A 17,752-nucleotide genomic window follows, 5' to 3' on the forward strand; every position below is an offset into this window, starting at 1 on the left:
TGGTTATGGCGCAAACGGGTTGGTTCAGTATCGTTGTTTTCAGATGTTTGTTCAGTATCGTTGCAACTGAACTGCAATTGATGAAGACATACAACATAATTCAGATGTTTGTTCAGTATCGTTGCAATTGAACTGCCTCTGTCATTTTGCCAGCCTTGTGTAATGACCGTTTGTTTTGTTAATGAACTCATTGTGAGACCCAAATTCAATAATGGAACCTCCATTGAATACTGCGATTTGGTCTGCGTTCTTCACCATCAAGAGCTTGTGTGCAACCGCCTGGTTATTAAATTATTGGTTATTTTTCAAAGTAGAAAAGATTAGACATTGATTTAATATACTGTTCAAACTTAATTAGACAATTGAAATCATCAAATCATATTGACTTTTAATCTCTCTCTCTCTCTCTCTCTCTCTCTCTCTCTCTCTCTCTCTCTCTCTCCCTTAGTTGGATTTGGGTGAGCCGGCGTAGTGTTTTTCAGAGAAACCTAGATTTGAGATAACCCCAATGAGAGCCACCAGAGAGATCGACAGCAGCGGGGATCCGAGAGAAAAAAATGATTGTCTTGTATTTGAACCCAGATATGAGATAACCCCGATGAGAGCCACCAGAGATGTTAACGGTAGTAGAGATCTTAAAAATGGTAGCAGAACCTGAAAAAACAACTTTCTGATCTCAAACCTAGAGTAGAAATTGTAGTAGAAGTGAATATGAGTAGAGAGAGATTGCAAAAGTGGAGAGTAGGAAAATAAGGAAGAGAAGAGAAGGGATAAATGGAGAAGGACGAATCAGGTTGCTCATGCCTAAGTAGCAACAGGAAATTCCAGTTTAATCTGAGCACAGGCGTAGAGTTGGGGCGGATTCTCTCTATCCAGCCGCGAGTGCAGCGGCGGCCTCTGGCTTATCTCACGAAACACCACACACACCCTAACCTTCCAAAGATCAGCTCTAAAAAAACCTGTAATGATCAATTTTTTCGTAAGAAAGAGGACCGAACTGGGGAATCTCTCTCTCCATCTGTAAGTGAGAGTTGAAGATGGCGAAGGGACAAGTTGAGGATTTGCCATTCTCTCTTATTATTTGTTTTTTTTTTTCACTATTTGTGGACTGAAATAAGACTATCAAGTGTTTCTCTCCCCGTTCTCTGTTATATTTTGAAAATGTGAAGAAAGGGTAAAATAGTCTTTTTCGCCTTTATATTAACGGACATTAACAGTAAGGGAAGAGTTAGTCAATTGTCAGAAACAGTAAGGGTAGTGTTAGTCAATTTTCAAACAGTAATGGTACACTTAGTCAATTAGCTAAACCATAAGGGTAGTTTAAGAAATTTACCCTTAAGCAATTAGTCCCTAGTAGTCTTTCCCTAATCCGGTAATCCCTATCCTATTTGGTTTCTAGTTAGCTACTTAACATTAACATAAAAAAGCATTAATTAAATTGGAATTTGTTTTGTCTTTGGGATTGCTTTTCTTTTTTGAGTTGGAAACTTTGCACCAAATAGTACACATTGGATACGGGGGAAACAACATAATTTGAGTCAATCTTTTTGGAAAATTGATCTTCTCAATGGAGTTTGGATAGTGGACATGTTGGAGACTTGGAGTCTTGCATTTTTGGGAAGAGTCAAAGAGAGGTTCCATACTTTACACCAAATAGGAATATTGTTGTATTGAAGACCCTAAATCTTGATTTCTCTTTGGCTCTTCCAATCTTCATCTTTATCCTTCTACTATCTGATCCACCTCAAGCTGCAAGTTTGCAACTCTCAAAGCTTCTTTCATCCACCAATACAAATATAATACAATGGTACAATACTTAATTCAATTTTTTATAAATTTAAATATATATTTGCACAAAAAAAAACAGTTTTGTATAAAAAGAACTAATCTATTTAAATATGTATTTTGATTTTAATTTAAATATATATTTCAATTTTGCATAAAAACTAAAAAGAAATAAACTTAAATATATATATTAGTTTTAAAAAATAAATATATATAAAATATATATATTTTTTGAAATATATCAGATATATATTTATGAAATATATATTTCAGTTTTAAATCAATAAACTGACCCAAACCAACTTTTCATGTTTGAGTTAGTTTTGCTTCATGATCGATCAGTTTCAATTTGATGATTTAGTAACTCGACCAGATTGAGTCGGTTGAAGAAAATGTCTTAAACTGACCCAATCGGACCAATGAACAGCCCTACTCACTAGTAGAGGCTTGGCATCGGGTGCCCGAGCCCACGATCTAGTACCTATTAATAGGTAGGTCTAGAATTTGGAACGTGTACCGCAGTACTGCACGCGAGACGGCAAGAGGAGAGATTTGGTTAGGATTCGGGTCCTATAGACGGGAACCTTTGGGTATTGGGCAGGGCACTGAGAGTGAACACGTGTGAGCAGGGTTTCAAATTTGGGTTTCTAGCCGATAGAGGTAACTTTTCACTCTTAATGTCATTTAAAAGGTATGCTCCTTTGAGAATGTCAACTTTAAGGCATCTTTTTGAAAGAAATATCAAATAGGGGCATTGACATATGACGTGTATTCGCGTACCACATACACATTGTATTTATATCATAGAGGGCAAAATTACCCTCTCTGTTAAAAACCTCCTCCCCCCTCTGGACTGTTCTTAGAAATTAGGAAGTATGCTTTGCTTTGTTCATTGATCAAGGTGGTAATCGCTTGTTGCTTTCTGATGGCTTCCCAACATGGGTCTCTATTGTAGACCAAAAGCTTCTTTAGTCACCCAATGCAGCTTTACGAGCTGATGTTGTGGTGGCCATAGATGGTGTTAATGTCGACTATGTAGGGGTATTTTTGTCTTTATGATTATGTTTAAGTTGTTGATGTATAAGGTTATGTTAGATCTTATGTTCCTCACTTAAGTAGGGGCACATGTGTCATTTCCTAATTAATAGTAATATAAAAACAAATCTAGCCAAATGGGAGAGTGATCTTTTTTCTTTCTTATTCGAAAAAGAACTTTCTCTCCCTTTTTTCTCCTCTTCTTCTTCTTCTTCTTCTTCTTCTTCTTCTTCTCTCTCTTTTTCTCTTTCTTTTACTTCGACTATTATCGGTCTAATAGGACTTAAGGGCATGTCGAATCCTAATATGGTATCAGAGCCAAATTGAGCAAATTGAAACTACCCAAAATTCTATTCTTTGCACACCTAGTCTTGGGTTTTCTCTTGTTTTCTTCGCCATCAGTTGGAGATAAGGGAAAGGGCTGAAAATGAGTGATTGTCCTCTTCCCTTGGAGGTTTCTATGCCTCCAATTGTGTTGTTCATGGTTGGTTGTTGTGTTTTGTAAGAAGCCCTTCCCAAATCGATGAAGAAAAGAGGGCTGATTCGTGTGGTGCAATGGGTGTCTTGTGTAGTCTAATTTTTGGGTGATTAGGTAAGGTGTTTTTATGCAATTTCTTGTTGTAAATCAAATGATAAGTGTGTTTCAAAATGTATGGTGGGAATTCAGATTGTAGTGTGTTAGGGTTTATGCAAAATTCAGTGTGATTCAAAGGGGGAGTGATCCTCAAACAGTGTGGTGAGATTTCAAGTAGTCGTGGGGTAGGGTTGTGGTGTAGAGAATGCAGTTTTCAGCAATAATAAGTGTTGAAAAAGTGTGGTTTAGTTTGCAGTGTGCCGAATTCAGCAATGGGAGACAACAATGACAATAAGACTAGTGTGATAGTCCCTGATGACTACCTGAATGTTCAGATGACTTCTATTAAACTGAATGGAGAAAATTATGTACCGTGGGCTAAATCTGTAGAAGTCTTTCTTAAGGCAAAGAAGAAGGTGAAACACATAAGGGAAGAAAGACCTTCCACTGATTCTCATGAGTATGATGACAAAGAACAAGAAGATGCACAAATTATCATATGGTTATGGAACAGTATGGAACCCAAGATTTGTGTGAATTTTATGTTTCTTGATATTGCCAAGGAAGTGTGGAACATGCTAAGAAGTTGTATTCGGGTAAAAAAAACACAACTAGTGTATATCAACTGTATCAGGAATACTTTAATCTACAACAAGGTAATTAGAGTCTTGAGGAGTCCTATTCTAGTATGAGAAACATTCGTAATGAGTTGAGTGTCTATCACCCCTCACTTCTGATATCAAAATTCAACAACAATAGAGGGAACAACTAGATGTGACTCGAATTTTGATGGGGCTGAAGTCTGAATATGAACCAGTGTGGGCTCAGATACTAGGAGGATCAGCTCTCCCTTCCTTAGAAGAGGTGTTTGCTCGATTTAGGAGGATTTCTATTAGATCTACCGATAACTCTAGTGTTTCTGAAAGATCAGCTTTTGCAGTTTCAAGGGGTTGTGGTGTTAGAGGTGGAGCTTGGGGAGCTCAGTCTGGCCGTAGTGGTGGCAATGGACCGGTATATGGCCGTAGTGGTGGTGGTGGACCTACATATAACCGTGGTAGTGGTCGTACTGGAGGTCAAGATTCAGGGGGAGCCTGTGGCAGATGATGTAGTTCAAGTCCAAGGAGATGTACACATTGTGGTATGGATGGGCATACCATTAATTATTGCTATGATTTGCATGGTCCACCTTCAACTTGTCCTAATCATGCCATGACAAGTGATAGTAGCTTCAGACAGAAGATGCGTTCAGCTGATCAGATGCTCCCTACATCCATAGATATTCTCAGGAAGGAGATGATGAGTGTTCCCCATGATGAGTATGAGAGGTTTGTCAAGGTCGCATCTCAGCAGAACATGACCTTTCTTGCACACTCAGGTATGACTTGTTTGGCATCCACACCCAATCCCTAGATTATTGACTCTGGGACTTCCGATCACATGACTGGAACTCTATGTGTGTTTTCTTCCCTCTCTCATTGCCAACATCACAATCTATTACCCTTGCTAATGGTTCCACATCCTCCATTTGTGGTGTTAATAATGTTAAATGAACCATTTACCCTTATCCACAGTTTTGTATGTCCCTAAATTAATGTTTGACCTTATGTCAGTTAGTAAGTTCACCAAGTCTCTCAATTGCTCTATTACTTTTTACCCTTCTTCGTATGTTTTCCAAGATCTCAAGACAGGGATGAAGATTGGTAGAGGGCATGAATTTGGTGGATTGTATTATCTTGATAGTGGTAGAAGTATGTCAATAGCTCTCCAGTCATCTCTAGCTCTCCAGTCATCTCTTTCTCCTCTCCACTGGCACTACTGATTTGTTCATCCTTAACTGAAAGTTTTGAAGTCTTTGGTTTATTTGTTGAATCATCTTTTTGTTTTGGATTGTGAGTCGTGTTAGTTGGGGAAACATCATCATGCTTCCTTTAGTCATAGGGTTGATAACCGTATGTCAAGTTCTTTTCCTTTGGATCATTCAGATGTTTGGGGTCTTTATAAAGTAATGCCATACAATGGATATAAATATTTTGTCATTTTTGTTGATGACTATTCAAAGATGACATGACTTTATTTAATGAAAGAAATGAGTGAATTATTTGTCATTTTCCAAAAATTTTATGATAAAATGCTGTGAATATTTCTGTATATCATTTCAAGAATATTTAGACCAATATGGCATTATCCATCAGACTTCATGTACTTACACCCCTCAACAAAATGGGGTGATTGAGAGAAAGAATCGTCATCTTTTGGAAACTGCTCGATCCCTCATGCGCCACGTGAATGCATCCAAACCCCAAATCTTTTTGGAGTGATGTAGTGCTTATTTTTTGCTTCTTGATTAACTGGATGCCCAAGTCTATCATTGATGGTCATTCTCCATTCACCACTTTGTTTCCTACTTTGTCTCAGTTTCCTCTTTCTCATTGGGTTTTTGGGAGTGTCTGTTTCATTCATAATCTAGGCTAGGAAGGGACAAGTTAGATACACGATCCATTAAGTGCATCTTCCTTGGCTATTCTCAGACTTTCTAAGTGTTATCATCCTACCTTTTGACGTTACTTTATGTGTGTTGATGTTACTTTCTTTGAATCTACTCCATTTTTCTTGGGGTCCGGTGATGCTTCTTCCTCCTCATTACTTCCTCCCCTTCCTCTTCCAGTTGCGGATTATGTCCCTCTTGTTTCAGTTGTAACCAAGTCTTTGCCTCTAGTACCACCACCTGTTGAATGGCCACCTATTTGTTAAGTGTAAGCACATCACCAACATGTACGGGCTTCTCCCCAACTCCATCATCGTCGACAGATCAGGTAGTTGTCCCCACACCAGCCCTAACCCCGATCTTGATCTTCCCATTGCCTTGCGGAAAGGTAAACGTAGTTGTACCCTTCATCATATTTCTAATTATGTTTCTCTCACTCACCTTTCTACTTTTCATCGCTAGTTTATCTCCTTGTTATCATCTATTGTTGTCCCTAAGGATGTCCAGGAAGTCCTTGCCTCTCTAGGGTGGCATCGTGCAATGGAAGAAGAATTATCAGCTCAAACTCATAATCATACATGGGACTTCACCACTCTTCCTCCTGGTAAACAGGTTGTCAGTTGTAAGTGGATTTATATTGTTAGGTACTTACCTGATGGTAGTGTAGAGCGGCTAAAAGCTATAATGGTTGCCAAAGGGTACTTCCAAACCTATGGTATTGACTACATAGAGACCTCCCCGGTTGCTAAGATTGGCTCAGTTTGTGTTGTGATTTCTCTTGCATATATGATTAGCCCCTCTATTAGTTTGATATCAAGAATGATTTCTTGCATGGTGATTTGCTCGATGAGGTCTATATGAAGCAATCACTGGGGTTTGTTGCTTAGGAGGAGGAGGATAAGGTGTGTCGACTAAATAAGGCCATTTATGTTGGACAGTTTTGTATGCCCTTAGCTTCAATCAAAATGATGTGCTTTATGAGTTTATTGTAAATGAATAAAAGTGCATATTTGATTCATGTTCCCTTGGTATGTTTCTGCGTAATACCCTTAAACTGGACACTTAATGAGACTCGTGTTAGTTTAGAATGTTCACATCCAGTGGGTCGGTCTGGGAGACCTATCCTGATAAGGCTGACACTGTGGTGCCACAAAGACGGTTGGGGTGGCCTGTCTCAGCTGCCAGGGTGAGACCCTAGGCACAAACAGTGTAGGATTAATTGAATCTTTGAATTGGACTAGATTTTCAGTATTTTCCTAGACTCGATTATGATACTGCACTAGGTGTTGGATTGGGCTGTCTTTGATATACCAATCAGTGAGATCCTTAGCGGGGGTCAAAACCTGGGTATGTTGGGACAGTCTGAGAATTCATCTGAATGGGTGATCGTAGTGACATGATCTGCCCCTTTGTCAGACAAAGGTAATGATCGGGGATGCACTCTTACTGATGGAAACCAAGACTGCCGGCAGTCGATTTCAATCGTTGAGATTTGTTTTTACAAAATATATTTTATATGAGATATAAAAGTATATATATTATGGTTTCTAAAATATTTTCAAAAGATTTTAATTCTCGGGATCCATATAAGCAGAGAGTGCAACACTGTTCCTTGCAGCCAAGGGAGAGGTCCTTTCTTGTCGGGCAGTGTATGATCATTATGGGCTGAGAGGTTAAGTGTAAGACCATTGAGGGTAATACCTGATGGGCTAATCTTACATCTTCTCACAGTCCCTGGGTGTTACAAGGTGGCTTGGCCTAGGGACCACTTAGGGTAAGTATTGGGCCCATAGAGCCCATTTGATGGGTTTCAGGGGGTACACTGTCCATAACAGCGTATTCAACCAGGCCTTGTAACAAAGGCTGGGCCGAACCCATGTGGCTGATGTGTAGATCAATGCTTAGGTCCCACGCCATACAAGGAAGCCCAATTGGGCAGCAGTTAGGGAGGTTAAGTGAGCAAATAAGCATAATGGGCCTAAAGCCCATTTCGAACTAGACTTATTTAATAAATTAAATATAGGTGAATTCTGAGATGAATCAACATATAGGGTAGGGTCTTAACCCTATCCACTTAGAGAGTCCAGATCTGAATATGATTCAGATCTAGAAACCTTCTAATGAGATTAGGAAAAGACTGATATAATCTACAGATAAGATAAGGGTTTATCCTTATCACCTAAAGAGAGGTCTGATCCAAATATGATTTGGATAAGTAACTCCTAATTGGATTAGGAGTTGATCCTTTGGGTTTACAAAAGAAGGAGGGGGCGACAACCTTTAGTAGAATCACATAATCAGATCCTCTTCAGAGCTAAAATCAAAAAGAAGAAAGATTTCTGCAATCCCTACAAAGATCTTTCTTGCCGCCTCCTTCCTACAGCCACCAGTCATCTAGTTCGATCTCCAGTTGTGGGAGAAGTCAATATTCGATCTTAACATCAGTTCTTTGAGAAAGAATTGATAGGAAGCTGTGCTCACGTGCCATCTTGTTGTTTCTTGCTAAGGACAAAATTCTTAGAGAAGAATACTGTTGATTCTACTCCATCCTACACTACGCCATCTTTAGTGGGAGCAGTCTTTGGATCCTTCCTTGGGCGTGAACACCTTCGTTGGAAGATATTGTTTTTCCGTATCAGGTATAATCTTCTCCTACTACTTTTGGTTCGGATTTGCTTTAGTTTATGGTTCAAGATTGATCCTTGAAAATATGATTTTCTAAATAGGGAATGTGATTCCCAATTGAAGGGAGGGAAAAATTTTTGAAATCCGCCCCTTTACTCCGCAAAATTTAGGCGTCCATATGATGGATTTCTCATCCCTTCAATTTATGGGCTTAAACAGTCTCCTGGAGCATTGTTTGGTAGGTTCAGTGAGGTGGTAAAAGAGCTTGGTATGAAATAGTGCCAAGTTGACCATTCAATCTTTAGTCGTGACTCTCAGGCTGGAAAGATCCTATTGGTGGTGTATGTAGATGATATTGTTATTACCGGGAATGATAAAGTGGGAATTGATAGGTTGAAAACTTTTCTGCAAAAAACATTTTCAGACAAAGGACCTTGGTAAACTAAAATATTTCTTGGGGATAAAAGTAGCAAGGTCTAAGCATGGTATTAACTTGTATAAGAGGAAATATGTCCTTGATTTGTTGGAAGAAACACGTTTGTTAGGTGCTAAACCAGTTGAAACACCTATGGAAACAAATACTAAGCTGAGCAGTGATATGGGTGAAGAGTTTGAAGACCCTGGCAGATATCGGTGGCTTGTAGGTAAACTGAACTACCTAACCATTACTCGGCTAGACATTTCATTTGCGGTTAATGTGGTAAGTCAGTTCATGCAGAAAACCTCGGGTTCCACATTGGAATGCAGTTCTAAGGATTGTAAGGTATTTAAAGGGGGCTCCTGGTCGTGGTTTGATATACAAAAGTGGTGGAAAACTTGAAATAGAAGGATATACTAATGTTGATTGGGCCGGTTCTATATCTAATAAGAGATCTACTACACGCTATTATACTTTTTTGGGGGTAATCTGGTGACATGGAAAAATAAGAAGCAAACAATTGTGGCAAGTAGTGTAGAGGTAGAATATAAAGCTATAACACATACTATTTGTGAATTAGTGTGGCTAAGGAACGGAGATGAGATACACTGTTGACACTCCAATGAAGCTCTATTGTGACAATCAGGCTGCAGTCTATATTTACTTTAATCCAGTGTTTCATGAGAGAACCAAGCACATAAAGGTTGACTGTAACTTTGTGAGAGAAAATGTGCTAAGTGGAGTGATAGATACTGCATATGTTAACACAAGAAACCAGTGGGCAGATTTGTTTATTAAAGGGTTGAGTCGGGGAAGAGTAGACTACAAATGTAACAAGCTAGGATTATATGATATATATTCACCAGCTTTAGGGGGAGTGTTAATGTCGATTATGTAGGGGTATTTTTGTCTTTATGCTTATGTTTAAGTTGCTGATGTATAAGGTTATGTTAGATCTTATGTCCCTCACTTAAGTAGGTGCACATGTGTCATTTCCAAGTTAATAGTAATATAAAAACAAATATGGCCGAATAGGAGAGTGATCTTTTTTCTCTCGTTCAAACCAAAACTTTCTCTCCCTCTCTTCTCTTCTCTTCTCTTCTTTTTCTTCTTCTCTCTCTTTCTCTCTTTCTTTTATTTCAACTATTATCAGTCTAGCAGGATTCAAGGGCAAGCCAAATACTAATAGATGGGTCTGGCAATTACAAGTGTAGGATGGGGATGCAAGGCTAGGTTGGGGAGCGATCTTTTTGAAAGACGAAGAGAGGCCTCTAGAGTGAGGGAAAGTGAAGGTCTTTAGGTAAAGGGCTTCGAAAATGAGAGGGTTGTGGATACTCGATGTATCAATAACAAATGCTTAAGATCTGGATGAGTTCTAATGTGAGGAGGATCTCTATATATGGAGGAGATCCCCAGATCCTAAAAGTTAGGAGATTAAGATATTCGCTCCGTATCGAGGAAGGGGATATTTGATTCGCTGTCAATCGTTGAGTGCGCTACTGAGGTATTGCCACATGTTTCCTGGGGATCTTCTTAAGGATTGACTTTCATTATCCTTGAGATTCCTCATTACTCACGTGTGCTACTACCTTTTTGCGCGTCATGACTATTCCTATGTAGAAAACAGCGACGTCACCGTTTAGCGGTACTTCGTCAGTTCTATGTGGTGGCTTGCAAAGTACTTTGTTGTCTTGGGTTTGCGTGTGTCTGGGTACACGCAGGCCTCGCTGTAGGCTCGGCCTACTATCCTTTCTATCCCGTTATCCAAAGTGGGCTCGTAGGTCGTGAGTTCATCAAACATTATAGTGGGTGTGGCTTTATCGCACACTTTGGTGTTTTGGGTCTCTTGGGTGAGTCTTTCTAAGATTTATTTAAGTTTGAGTGTTAACTAAACTTGGTGAGCCGCGGGTTTATCGCAACTTTGCTTAATGTTTTGCGGGTTTGTCGCAAAGGTGGCAGTGTACTGAAAGTTCATCACAGCATGTGGGTTGATTGCAAGCTGCTCGTGAGTGTTTCTATGGCATTATTCTTAATATCTAAGTGTTCTTTAAGGGTCTGGGTGAGTTGTACGTACCTACAACAAGACCATCTCTCAAGCGGTGACTATTGCTCTAGGAGGTGGGTTGAAGAGATTTGTAATATATGTGAAAAGAGGAGTTTACAAAGAAACCGTTGAGGTTAAGGCGCCAAACATCGTGTTAATCGGAAACGGGATCGATGTTACAGTTGTTACCGGCAGTAAGGGTATCCAGGATGCTGGCACAACTTTCCGATCAACAACAGTTGGTAATTAATTATGCTCTCTCTCTCTATATATATATTGATTGCATGTGTGCCTCATATATATAAGACATACTTAGATGGGTTATGTCATCTCTTCAGGGATCACTGGCAATGGGTTCATTGTTCAGGATATGACGTTCGAAAGCACAGCGGGACTGTAGAAGCACCAAGCAGTTGCCCTCCACTCATGTTCGGATCTCTTGGTGTTCTACCGATGCAGCTTCAAGGGTTACCAAGACACCTTATATGTGCACAGTAAGCGCCAATTCTACCGCAACTGCGACTTCTATGGCACAGTTGATTTCATCTGGGGAGATGTCGCCGCTGTTCTCCAGAATTGCAACATCTATGTTAGAAAGCCCATAAGCGGTCAGAAGAATACTGTGACTGCTCAAGGACGGATAGACCTCAACAAGAACACAGGCATTTCAATCCACAATCCACTGATAACAGCCTCTTTTGACTTGAAGACTGTTCAGAGTTTATTCAAGACATACCTCGGGCGGCCATGGCAGAAGTACTCGAGGACAGTGTTCATGAAGACATCTCTTGATGGCCTGATCGACCCGGCATGGTGGCTCAAGTGGAGTGGCAAATTTGCGTAAAGCACTTTGTACTATGGGGAGTTCTTGAACACTGGTCTTGGTGCAAGCACAAGTGGGCGAGTAAAGTGGGTAGGTTTTCACATGATGAGCAAAGCTTACGCCCAGAAGTTCACCGTTGGGAGCTTCTTGGGAAGAAGCTCTTGGATTGCAGCTGCTGGAGTTTATTAGCAACAAAAAGATGAACAGGGTTCCATATGAAGAATGAAGGCTACAATAGGGTTTATTTTCAATTTTGGAGAGAGAGGACTAGGATTTCTTATAGTTTTTCATTTCTTTATGAAGAAGAAGAATGGAGTTTCAAAAGTTTCAGTCGATTACCAGGAAGAGAAGGCGGAGAGATTTCTTTGGGTTTTCGATACATTTTGTAGAAAAGAGGAAGAGGGGCAATTTTATCATAAAAAATGCATCAAAGGAATTTCTCATTTCCCATATGGTGGATGCACCACGTGTTTTACTGCCCTTTTGTGATATTACCTTGCAACTTGTCTTTGATATTTTACAAAAGAACTACTTTTTATTGCTAATAGAGGTCAAAAGTTACCTCTTTATGCCAGAATCCCTTCAAATTTCAACTTTCAACTCGGGCAGGTTGTATTGGGCCAAATAATAAAACTTGGACCTTGGGTGCAAGCTTCAGCCTACCCAACCCAGGTTAAAAGCCTGATATGACCAGCCCAAAACCCAATCTGACCTAAACCTTACACAATAAAATTCAGTTGGGCCTCAGTTGGAGTCGGCTTGTGTGGACGGTGTATAATAGTCTTTTAAATCTTAGTGTATGCGCGTACGTGGCAGTTTGAAGTGATGATGATAATAATAATATTTTAATGTTTTTATTAGAATTCATAAAACAAAGAAAAGTGATCAAACCATGGTGTTACATTTATTAGGATCCAAATGTTCTTATTTTTGCATTGGAAACAAATGCAAATGGACTGTAAATTCTGGTTTAGGGTAAATTTGCACTCCGGTTCATTTTTGCCTGTGTTTGGTAACATTAAATTTATTAGGGATGAGCATTATTTAGTTAAAACCGAAAAATTGAATCGAAAATTTCGGTTTTGGTTTTTCAAATTTATAAAATTTCAGTTCCGATTTCAGTTTTCAGCTTTAGAAATTCGGTTAACCGAAAAACCTGAATTAGTCAAACTTTATTATCTATAATATATATATTAACATATAATATATATAATATGTATAAAATATATTATATTATGTATTAAAATATATAATTTATTATATACATTGTATAATATATTTTTATAATATATATTAAAATATATATAGTGTTGAAATTTAGTTTTAACCGAAAACATAACAAAAAAATTTGGTTTCGATTATTTTGGTTTTGGTTTCGGTTTTGGTTTTTCATTTAAAAAATTGGTTTTAAAAATTTCGGTTTATTCGGTTCAGTTTTTAATCGAATAAACAATTTGCTCACCCCTAAAATTTATGCATTGACAAATGACAAACCAATGCATATTTACATTGATAATAAGATGTAAAAGTACATCAATAAAAAAATAAATAAATTTGCATTCAAGCGGGCTTTTGATAAAAAAAAAAAAAAAAAAACATATGTTTTATTGGAATTCATGTTTGCATCCATTACAGCTAAAAGTCTATTTGGTAGGAAGGTAAATTTGTCAGTGCGAAACTAACCCAATTTTGCAATTTATATGAACCGTTTTCCACTCTACATATTTGCATTTACACTTATTTGCATCGTTTCTAAACGCAACCTATAGTTTCTATCTATGTTTTCAATATGTGGTTGAACCATAGAGTTAGATTTACTAGTTTGTTATTTGGACACATTTTTTAAGCATCTTTTAACTTAAACCACTTTATATATAAAAAAAAACAATCATTGACTTGATCAACAACCAAATGAGGTCCTTCTTTATTAGTGAATCCTGAGTGGTGTATTTCTTTTCAAAGTACACCAGATTTCCCTTGAGGTTTTATAGGTACTATAAATATCAAATAGAGAGTAAGACAACGAATTCAAAATCTGACCTCTAATATAAATATCATCCTTCTTGAATATTTGATTTACAACAGTCCTTGCAAGTTCATGTTCTTGATTCGATTCAACAAATTCGGACAATATATAGGCTAGATTATGATTCTCAAGGAAAATCGTGATTTTCTTAGACCACCTATGATAGTTATTTCCATCAAAAGGTTCAAACTTTTACGAATCAAGGTGGGGATTCATCATAGCCATTAAGACAGTTTTAAGATTATTGAAAAAATATAAAGTAATATGGTTGTAACGAAGATGAAACCAGAATCCAAACAACTAAATCCGAACTACATAAAAATAAAATAATGACCTGATAAAGAACAAATGAAAATGTTGAGTCGCAGCAACTGTCCGCTCTCCTTAAACTCGATTTCCCCACCTCTCCGAGTATTCCTGTTGGTGCAGAAGATTTATGGTGGTTGGCCTCTAAGATACAACAGCTCTCAGTCTTGGCATTGTGTGCACTCACAATCCAAAGCAGCAAACCAGTATATTACGTATGCCCAATACGTCCAATAGAAAGAGAAAATAGTAGTGGGAGAGAGAAAGAGCATGAATAAAGTAATTTTCGATATGCTTAAAATCACAGAAAACTTGGCCATTGAGTAGGGTTAATGCCAATATAGCAACGTTTCCCACTAACGTTGGGAGTTCTCCCATGATTAGGAGAGTATGGCGGCTACAAGAACTTTTAATTAAAACGTTAAAGCCTTAAAAGAAAATAAATAAAGGTAGAGCAAGGACCCTAGATCTACAAGCATGACACAACACAACACGACATGACACGACACAGCGAGCAGGTGCACGCGTGTATTAGCCCAGCCCAGCCCGGTGTGTGCGTACATGCGCTGGTCTGCGGGTGCACTCTTTCCAGATGCCTCAAAAACAATTCAAAAGCACAATGTATAAGATAAATCCAAGACGAATGCTCTTTCTAGTCCATATGAGACTCAAGCCCATCCAAAAGTAAACAAAATAAAAAGCAGATAACATTAATTTGAATCACAAAAAAAAGACAAAATACCAACAATAAAATATTTAAGTATTATTTTTCTGCTCGTACTTATTAGTAATAATCTTGGTTTTAATGATATATATTTACTTTTTTTTAAGAATATTAAGTTGCATTTAAAATATGGGAGAGGTTGAGAAAAGGTCAATGTTTCAAGTCTCATAAAACCTTTTTGATGTGGGGTGACCCAACCAAGCCCATTTGAGGATGGGAGGCCCAACCCACGAACACCAGAGTAGGGAATGGGATCCGCTACAGCAGGGGTTACCCTGTCACCTTCGTACGGAACCAACCACAGCGCTACCACATGGTCTTGCCAAAACCGCTAACAGCCCCCGTATGGCTCCCATCTCAGGCGTTCATCTGCACCTACCTCCAGGCAGGTCAAGTATAAATAGGGGTGCCCCCCTCCAGGTAAAGGGGTTACAATCTACATCAAATAACTATTACCTTAATTGCTCTAGCCTAGAGCTAGCCACTAGGATCCTCTCTCTCTCTCTCTCCTCATACCCTGTACTAACTTGACTGTCGGAGACTCTGCCTCGGGTTCTTACCTAGGGTCCTCTAACGAGCTCCTATCTTCTAGTAGATATTGGATATCTACCTCCGGCTCCTACTGTACTTGGAGACTACCCTGCCTCGGATTACACACCTCGACCTCGGCAACATCCCATCCAAGACCTCAAAACCTTTGACCTACCTTCAAAGCTTAGGGACCAAATTACCTTGTTGTCCTCGACCATTACGAGAAGCAACAGTTGGCGCCATCTGTGGGAACCGAAAGCAAATTAACTAGTCACTGAGCACCCACAATTCAATATGATATGAAGAACGAGAAATACCCAAAACCACGTAACCAATGAACAGATCTAGGCCATAATTGACCACCTGGAATATTTGACACAACGAGTTGAGCAGAACCCCCCCCCCCCCAAGCAGGAGGTCGCCCCCAATGTGATTGCCCCGTTGGGGAGTCAACGCAACCAGGCCAGCATGGGTCCACCACCCAATCGGCCCCCTGCGCCGGCCATGCACAACGGGCCAAGTCCTCAGAATTTGGGAGCAGTCACCCGACCAACCCACACTCCATCACTTTCATGCCTCCCAGCCGAAGGGATGATAATTCCAGACCCCTCATCTAGAGAGGGGGGAACTCTAGACCTCCTAGCAGAAGAGAGGAAGAACTAGGATAGTCGGATGACAGCCACCAACCCTCCAAACAGCATCACCGATGCTGGAGGGCCGACCCAAGGGATGAAGGCGGGAGCCGAGACCGCCCAAACGTTCACTCCCAAGTTGAGGATCGACACTGTCGTGCTAGGTGCGAGGCGCGCAGCCTCGACTCTGAGCACTCTGGCGTCCACCATCAACAGACTCCTACCCGACTCAGCCCTCAAATTTTTTGTGGCCAAGAGCCAGCCGAAGATGAAATTGGAGTTCTTGGAAAAGGCCTAGAAATACGTTGCAATTGAGGAGGCTTCGACCACGGACGCCCAGGAGAGGGGCACGGAGCACTGGGATGGATCCCCCAAGAAGAAGAGGAAGAACGGAGACCAGAACCATAACAACAATAGAAAGCCTTCGGCCTCGGCCTTGGCTTACAACCAATACATGCCACTAAACTCCACCCGCACATAGATTCTGATGCAGATCGGGCAGGAAAAATTTATGAAGTGGCCTGAGAAGTTGAAGAAGAACCCTCGTCGGGCGAATCCTTAGAAGTACTACAAGTTTCACCGAGGCACAAGCCACAACACTGAGGATTGTTACGATCTCAAGAACGAGAGAGTCCCTCATTCGTTGGGGGCACCTCAAGCAGTACGTCGTGGGCAAGGCTGGCACCTCATCCCCTTAGTAGCAACAACAACACCAACAAGCAATAGGCATCATTGATGTCATAGTGGGAGGCACGACCTCGGGTGGAGCCTTGGCTTCGACTCGCAAAGCCTACGCCAGGTAATTGAACATCCAAGAGTCGGCCCCCAAGAAGTTGAAATGAGAAGCCCTCTCCATCATGGACGTGGACCTGAAGGGGGTAGCAATTCCCCATGATGATGCATTGGTGGTTTCAGCAATCATTTCAAACTCCATAGTCAAGAGGATCCTTGTAGATAGTGGGTCTTCCGTCGACATCCTCTTCTACGAAGCCTTTGAGAAGATGAAGATAGCTCCAAAGCGCCTTCATCCAGTAGATGCCCCACTTGTCGATTTCTCCAACAGCATCATCAAGCTAGAGGGCAAGATCTCCCTACCAGTCACAAAAGGGACGGAGCCCCAACAGGTGACGAGGATGATAGAATTCCTGGTCGTGAAGATTGACTCACCCTACAATGCTATCATGGGACAAATGACCATCCATGCACTTCGGGCAGCCATCCCCTCCTATCACCTTTCTCTGAAGTTCTCCACCGAGCACGGCATCGAAGTTGTTCGTAGGGATCAACATGTCACCCGCTAATGTTATGTGGTAGCACTGACGGACAAGAGAAAAGAGACCCTACCACTTGAGAGCCTTGACCTCAGAGAGGAGCCAGCGAGCCGAGGCCAACCAACTGAGGACCTCGTCTCGGTTTCCCTAGACAAAGATGAGCCCGATAAGATCGTCCGCGTTGGGTCCAACCTTCCACCCAAAGGCCTGTCCAAAATGGTAAGTTTCCTCAAACTTAATGCTAACGTCTTTGCTTGGTCCACCACTGATATGCCTAGAATTGACTATTTGGTCATTACACAGTTTTCCTTTGCCAATGATAGACCGCCTCGTCGATGCCACTGTAGGGTATGAGCTACTCATATTCATGGACGCCTTCTTCGAATACAATAAAAAAAAAGATGCATTCAGATGATGAAGAGAAGACTTCATTCATCACAGAGCATGGCACGTACTGCTATCGTGTGATGCCT

General features: G+C 40.3%; 1 protein-coding gene and 1 pseudogene across 1 annotated transcript; both read left to right on the forward strand.

The window, feature by feature from the left end:
- The first annotated feature begins 2,546 nt into the window (after positions 1–2,546).
- Positions 2,547–11,978, forward strand: LOC148861527 (pectinesterase 2-like; annotated as a pseudogene).
- Positions 11,979–16,865: 4,887 nt separating this feature from the next.
- Positions 16,866–17,309, forward strand: LOC148861528 (uncharacterized). The gene has a single exon (XM_088985052.1). The coding sequence runs from the start codon at positions 16,866–16,868 to the stop codon at positions 17,307–17,309; it is 444 nt and encodes a 147-aa protein (XP_088841178.1).
- The last annotated feature ends 443 nt before the right edge of the window (positions 17,310–17,752 follow it).

The sequence above is a fragment of the Nelumbo lutea genome, chromosome 4 (genome assembly GCF_056320005.1).
Source record: "Nelumbo lutea isolate HS-2025 chromosome 4, American lotus-T2T, whole genome shotgun sequence".
NCBI lineage: Eukaryota > Viridiplantae > Streptophyta > Magnoliopsida > Proteales > Nelumbonaceae > Nelumbo > Nelumbo lutea.